The 6,651-nt window shown below is 43.7% G+C and overlaps 1 protein-coding gene across 1 annotated transcript; it reads left to right on the forward strand.

Moving 5' to 3' along the window:
* Nucleotides 1–1,653: 1,653 nt before the first annotated feature.
* LOC105926777 (E3 ubiquitin-protein ligase RNF182) lies at nt 1,654–6,267 on the forward strand. The gene has a single exon (XM_012863231.3). It carries the CDS (start codon nt 2,201–2,203, stop codon nt 2,960–2,962), a length of 762 nt encoding a protein of 253 aa, XP_012718685.1. The 5' UTR covers nt 1,654–2,200; the 3' UTR covers nt 2,963–6,267.
* The last annotated feature ends 384 nt before the right edge of the window (nt 6,268–6,651 follow it).

Here is a 6,651-nt window from a genome sequence, read left to right on the forward strand (position 1 = left end):
GCATGAAGAGCTGACGTCTATTGCACAGTATATACAGCTGTCTACCACAACATAAATTATAGTTCAATATTATTTTGGAGGAAGATAGTTTAATCATCGGATCAGATCACAAACCCAGACACTGTAGAATATTCAGTTCCTGTAGCTTCTGAAATGGCTGCTGTGTTTCTTTTGAGTCAATATCCATCTGTCCTTTCTGTTCTGCTCGTCTGTATTTCTTCCGTCCCTAAACAGACACAAATTCGTCTGGCTGCATCCGCCCGTTTGTCACTGCGTCGGTTAACCCCAGCGGGTCCAGTGCTGTTGTAAGCTACACGGTGCTTTGCAAAATTTGTCATGCCCTTAAACTTTGACACAGTTCTTCAGCTTACAGCCACGAACACAGCAGGCAGGTCGGGGGTGAAGTTGGGGAGAAGATTAAAGCGGGGTTTGGTTGGAAATCAATAGTCTCAAGCTTTGACAATCTCATGGAGCAAAGTTCAATAAGTTAGTCAAAAGTGGAAAGTTTCCATTAACTTAGAACCTGCCAAGACGTGGCCATCCACCTGAACTGAGAGGCTGGGTAAGGGCAGCATTAAACGGAGAAGCAGCCAGGCCTGTATTAACTGAAGGACCAACAACTTGGCAACAACTTGTGTGTGTGTGTGTGTGTGTGTGTGTGTGTGTGTGTGTGTGTGTGTGTGTCACAAATCTGGCCTTTATTCAGTTGTGGAAAGAGACAAAAAGGCATTGTGGTTAGAATGCGTAAAGAACTCCCATTTGCAGTTTTCCAATAGCCTTGAAAGGGATACTGGGAGCATGTGGACGGATGTCCCCTGGTCAGAGGAGACCAAAAGTGAGCTTTTTGGCCTGCTAAACCCACATGTGGCCCATTTGTGCATCACTTTGCTGCTGCACACCTGAATGTCTCCACTGTGAGACAAAAAAGGATGTTTCTATTCATCTCTGTTACGTTCATTTAAATCCAAGATTCAACGCAATGTTGTTTTTCTTGTTTAAGTTTAACATTAAATTTCATTTCAGTTGATAAGATGAACGTAAAATCCCATGTTTATGGAAAATAAAGAAAAAAGGATAATAAAAAAACAAATGACAGAACAAAACCTGTGTTTATTATCCCTTTGGTCTAATTCTGTTGTGGAGTTTCTATGTAGATATTGAACTAAACAAAATAGTAAACTGCAATAAATCAGTTTTTTGTCAAAAAAAACGTTTATAAAAAAACAGTGTTCAGCTCTACATACATATTGGACCAGAATTATTAGAAATGCATGACATATTTTTTTTTTTTAGATTTATGCTTAAAAAACCCTTTATTGTTGTTCTTCCACCTTACAGTATGTGAAATCCTCAAAGGTATTAAGATGCAAGGTTCTGCATATTATATTTAGATTTATGGTCCCATAAGTTGGGATGTTCACCCGGTCAATGGTAGAATTGGCTTTTAAATGAATTAATTAGTTATTTGAACGAAATAATCGAAGCACGTTTAGCTATGATTGATAGTTCGTTTTCGGTTTCTAATTGTATTTTTTTCTACTCATGTTTTGGATCAGACTTATCCACCACAGAGTTTGTCCCAAAAAAAATAAATAAATATAATATAATAATAAAAAGAATTTAGCCAAATTATTATAAAGTCTGACTCTGAAATCAGCACCAAGAGGCGATGAAAGCAAGTCAAAACATTAAACACCGGCAGGCTGGCTGTCAAAGGTCAGACAAAGAGAAATGTGTCAGAGAAACAGCTGGGCCCATCCGACGTCCTGCTGCCACCCAGTCGGTGAGCTTCGACGCTCTTTTGTTCCGGGAAACAATGAAGTGCCGCCCCCGGTGGTCCAAATGAGCGCATCCCACTGTACGCAGCGTCTACGTGCTCTGGCTGCCGGAGCGCCGAGAACAACAACGCGCAGTCGGGACTGACTGAGGGATGCTGCTGGGACCCGGTGGATGATGCGCCCCACGCTCCGCAGGATTCACCGCCATTACGTCATTTCTTTCCCCCTCATCACACTAGACGCGTTTGATCGCCGTTAACCGGGATTCCGGCCGTGTGGACCGAGGAGCGGAGGGCTATCAAAGCACGCGATGGCGACGGCGTTTCAATGAGCTCAGCGGAGGGGAGGGGGAGAGCAGGAGAGACGTGCGCCGTCATCAGCATCTGTCCGCCAGCTCCCTTTGTTTTCACCGGAGAACGCGAATGGCGAGAGATGACATGGCAGAGGTAGACTTGCCGTCAAGCGCAGCGGAGCCCCCCGGCGAAGCCTCCCCGGCCTTCCCCTACGAGGAGTACGAATGCAAGATCTGTTACAATTACTTCGACCTTGACCGGAGGGCTCCGAAGATCCTGGAATGTTTGCACACGTTTTGCGAGGAGTGCCTGAACACGCTTCACCTCCGGGAGGAGCGGCCATGGCGCATCAGCTGCCCCGTGTGCCGCCACCGGACGCCCGTCCCGGACTACCGGATCCAGAACCTGCCCAACAACACCAAGGTGACGGAGGACTTCCCGCTCTACATCGACTCGGACCCCCTGCCGCAGGACGCGCTGCCGCCGTACCCCCCGCCGCTGCACCCGGCTCTCGTCGCCCTGCGCCGGGAGGAGGCGTCCGGCGCCAGCCAGGCGACCCCGTCCACCACGGTGTCCACGGCCACGACCCTCTCTCAGGACTCGGTGCGCTACGACAGCTGCCAAAGCTGCAAGAGGGTGGCGCTGACCACCGGCTGCGTGTGCGTGATTTTCTCCTTCCTGTCCATGCTGGTGCTGCTGTTCATGGGCCTGATCTTTGTGCACAGCCACAGCATCCCGCCCTCCCCGGCCGGACCCATCTGCCTGTCGGTGGCCAGCATCCTGGCCATGTTCTCGGTGGTCGTCACGTGGCTCATCTGCTGGCTCAAATACAGACCTGACCACGAGACGGGCCGCGCGTCCGCCACCAGTAACTCCAGGAGGAATGCCTGATTGGTTGCTGGCTCTGATGTGCCGGTGCTCTGTGTGTGTGTATGTGTGTGTGTGTGTGTGTGAGAGTGAGAGAGAGATCGTGTACATAGAAGCCTTCTGGCAACCGATTCTCCTCCTCCCTTTACTTTTTTTTTAGGGAATAAATCTCGCCCAAAATGGCCTTTTAGCAAACACCCAAAGGCCTTCATGTTGTTTGGAGCAATATAGGCCACCTTGATCCTGGATAATCTTTTCCTAAACATATGCACTTGACTTTGAGGTGGGAGCTGACTGTTGGTTGATGAGTGAACTCCGTATACTTTGACTCCCTTGTTGGGGCGTATTTGAACATGAAGTGCTTAGATCTGGGTCTGATACCCTTTCCCTCACCGTTTAGCTATATAATATGCATTAACCCCCACTATGTCACTCACTGTATGATAACTGTCCACGGTGATCCACTCATATCTCCAAAAAAAAAAGCACCAGTGTTTTTGTACAGATACGCTCACGTCTGAGTTTTGGTTGAAAGGGTTTGGCTTTGATGGAGGCTTACTGTGTGTTTATGCAGTGAATCTTTAAATCAGATCTCAGCTAAGCCGTGTCCACAATGGAATCATGTAAATAGGTCACAAGAATGGAGAACTGCTGGGTGACATTTAGTGTGATCCGCCTTTTTTTTTTTTTTAGAGACCTTCCTTTGTGCTTTACCTTTATCTTGCAGGACAGCACTGTTTTTAACTGTCCACCTCTTCCAAGTATAAAAGGATACAAAGAGACAGCTTGTGATTTTGAACCCGTGTTTTGCTACTCTTGTGCATGTGAGGTCATTCTATTCCTCTCTTTACTTTATAATGAAAGAGACAGTTTGTCTCATGACTTTTGTGCCTCACCGTGTTTCTAAAGTGAGTTAAACTTCACTTCTGTCATAATCAGAATCAGGCAGCATCTAAGCTTGGGTGTAAGTGAGGATTCCCTTATCTGCTCTCACCATTTATTCACACCGAAAGACAAAGACAGGGTTTCCCAAGGTATAGCACCTTTTTTTGTAGGTAAGATTAATGTAAAAGCTTTTCCATGTTGCTTTGGAGAAGGAGAGAAACGTGCAGGTGCAGCTGTTTCCAAGTTCCCCTCTCTGCTTCCTTCAAAGCCATAATTAAGGATTCAATCACCTTTACAGGTGCAGGGAATAGGTTTTAAATGGGTTAATTTACTGTCAAGCTGGCCCATTTGAGCTCCTCATGAGTGATGATTAGGTCTGCTCACTCAAAGAGCCCAATTAACTATAATCATAAAACAAACTGAATGAAACTGGTGTACTATGTTGAATAAAATGTATTGGAATAGAGTTAAGAGACACTTAAATGTGTAAAATTGAGGCTTAGAATGTTAGAATGAATTTCTTGCGTGAAAACTGAAATTCCAGCCATTTCAAAAATGTGCTGAGATCATTTTGCTCTTCTGGTTTGTCATTCTTGCTAATATGAAACAAACAATACAATTTATCATTTCTATTAAGGCATAGGACATTACCAAAATGGTAATGCACATTTCTAATCCATTCTAAGATGACGTAAAAATTCCCCTCAATCCCGAAGGCTAAACTGTGAAGTTTACGAACATAGACAGCCTTGGGGTTACGAAACTCAGCTTGGTAGCTGCTATAAATGCTTGTTGCTAATCTAGATAAAGATGCAATCTTTAATTCTTGTTCCAGCACAAAAACTTCCTGAACCACAAGTCAACCGTCCTACACTGTTAGCTACTAAGTTGATATAGTCATTCGTAATTCAACACATATCAGCCTTACTGTTCTCTGCTTTAGAGAACGCATATGGCTTTTCAAATTTTACCAGCAAAACTTTGGCAGAACTTTTTAAAAGTAGCTGTTAATCAATATTTCTGAGCAGAAATCCTATGATTGAAGATGACGTTACTTAACTAAATAAATTATATTCTGACCATTTATTAAAATCATTTTGCTCATCTTTCTTGGTCTCCATGTGAACAAGAAGCTTAGCTAGTAAACAAAAAAAAGAAAAAAAAAAAGAAAAAAGAAACGGTTAGTGAAATAGTAATACATTTTTTAAATCATTTAAAATGTATTCTAACAGAGTCCCATGTAAACCTTTTCCATTTCAACAGCTCATTGTGCTGAGTCAACGCTAAGATGTTCAGCTAGCTAGCTAGCTAGCTAGCTAGCAAGCCGATCTTTAGCTTTAGCGGCAAAGCTAAACTAGTCAGAACTGAGTACCAACTTTAATTCTTGCTCCAGCACAAAAACTGTCATAACTGCAAGTCTTATAACAATCCTTAGCGTTTACTAAGCTGATATGTTCACTGACAACGCAACCCCTTATCACTCTCATCCTCTCGATGCCACACCAGGTGAAGGAGAATACTGGTTACCTGAAACAACACCTTCCATTAAAAATCATCTTTTAAATGACCAGGTAGGATTTGTTACCAAAATAAAGTAGCTAATGTTGCTAGCATTTTACCTTCACTGAACATCACATTTACAGACTAATATACTTGATTAAACTTTAAGAGAGTTTTATTGGCTAATATTTAATACCCTCCAAACTTATTTTTACAGTGTATGGGGCTGAGGTTGGACAGATCCATTAAAATCATGGGTGTTGAAAGCTGGTGTTTTCCAGCAACTACACTAACACCCTGCAGATGTTGGAATAAAAAAACATTTCCACCTTAAATGTTTGCACTCTGGAATACACGTCAGGTCTGCATGGAATACAGCAAAACCGACAGAAACCAGGATCAGACGATGTGAAATGTGAGGGAAGTGGCTTAAAATGGAGGGTGTACTGCTGTGACTGTACAGTTCTGTTGCTTCAGTCCTAAATCTTTTGCAAAAAAATTGTCAATGCCTGTTATGTCGTGAATTGTATTAGTCTCACACTGACAAAGGGTGTGAGCGTATTGTTTTTCTCCAGATCTTTTTCTTTAAAAGTGTCCCGGGCTGTAGTGAAGGGGGGGAAACAGCAAGCCCAGTTTACCGTGGCTATTGATGGTTATTGAGCTTGAGCCCTGCCGATCCGATTGCTTCAATCACCCTGCTCGACCTTTTCCCCAACACGTACGATGCACTTTCGCCCTCTTATTTGACACGAGTAATGGGGTAAACCTTTGACCAATGTAAGCATAATGTATTTATTTCCCAGGACCTAGAAAAACGTCGGTTTTTAATGAGGCTCTGTGGTTGTTGTTCGAGTACCAAATGTATTTGCACAGAGAAATGTTCTTTATGTGCTGTTTTACATGCATAAACACATTTCAGTAATAAAGCAAACATGCATACCAGTCGCATTGGTTTCATTTGTCTCTGTGCGGGATGAAAACAACAGCTGATGAAGAGGCCTGCTACTTCGGCTCTCCCCCCCCCCTCGTGTTAGCTCTTACATAATATGGCTCACAATAAACTGAGTATAATCCAAGTTGACACATTACTCCCTGCTGTGCATCAAACGTGCCCCCTACTGGATGACCAAGGACATTGCATGCTACTACACACACACAAAAAAAAAACAGGAAATCCCTTCCCACCAGTGTCAGGCAGCAGGGTGGCTGCATTTCTCACACGGAGGCCTTGCAGTGTAAACTTCTGGCGGTGCAAACCTGATGAAAAGTAAACAGATTTTTTTTTTCCCCCCGTCAGGTAAATGCCGATGTTCCGTTAATATCTCAGA

The sequence above is a fragment of the Fundulus heteroclitus genome, chromosome 18 (genome assembly GCF_011125445.2).
Source record: "Fundulus heteroclitus isolate FHET01 chromosome 18, MU-UCD_Fhet_4.1, whole genome shotgun sequence".
Classification (NCBI taxonomy): Eukaryota; Metazoa; Chordata; class Actinopteri; order Cyprinodontiformes; family Fundulidae; genus Fundulus; species Fundulus heteroclitus.

Bases quoted from the DNA above. Each gene is read 5' to 3' on its own strand.
- LOC105926777 (XM_012863231.3), top strand. From the start codon at position 2,201: ATGGCGAGAGATGACATGGCAGAGGTAGACTTGCCGTCAAGCGCAGCG.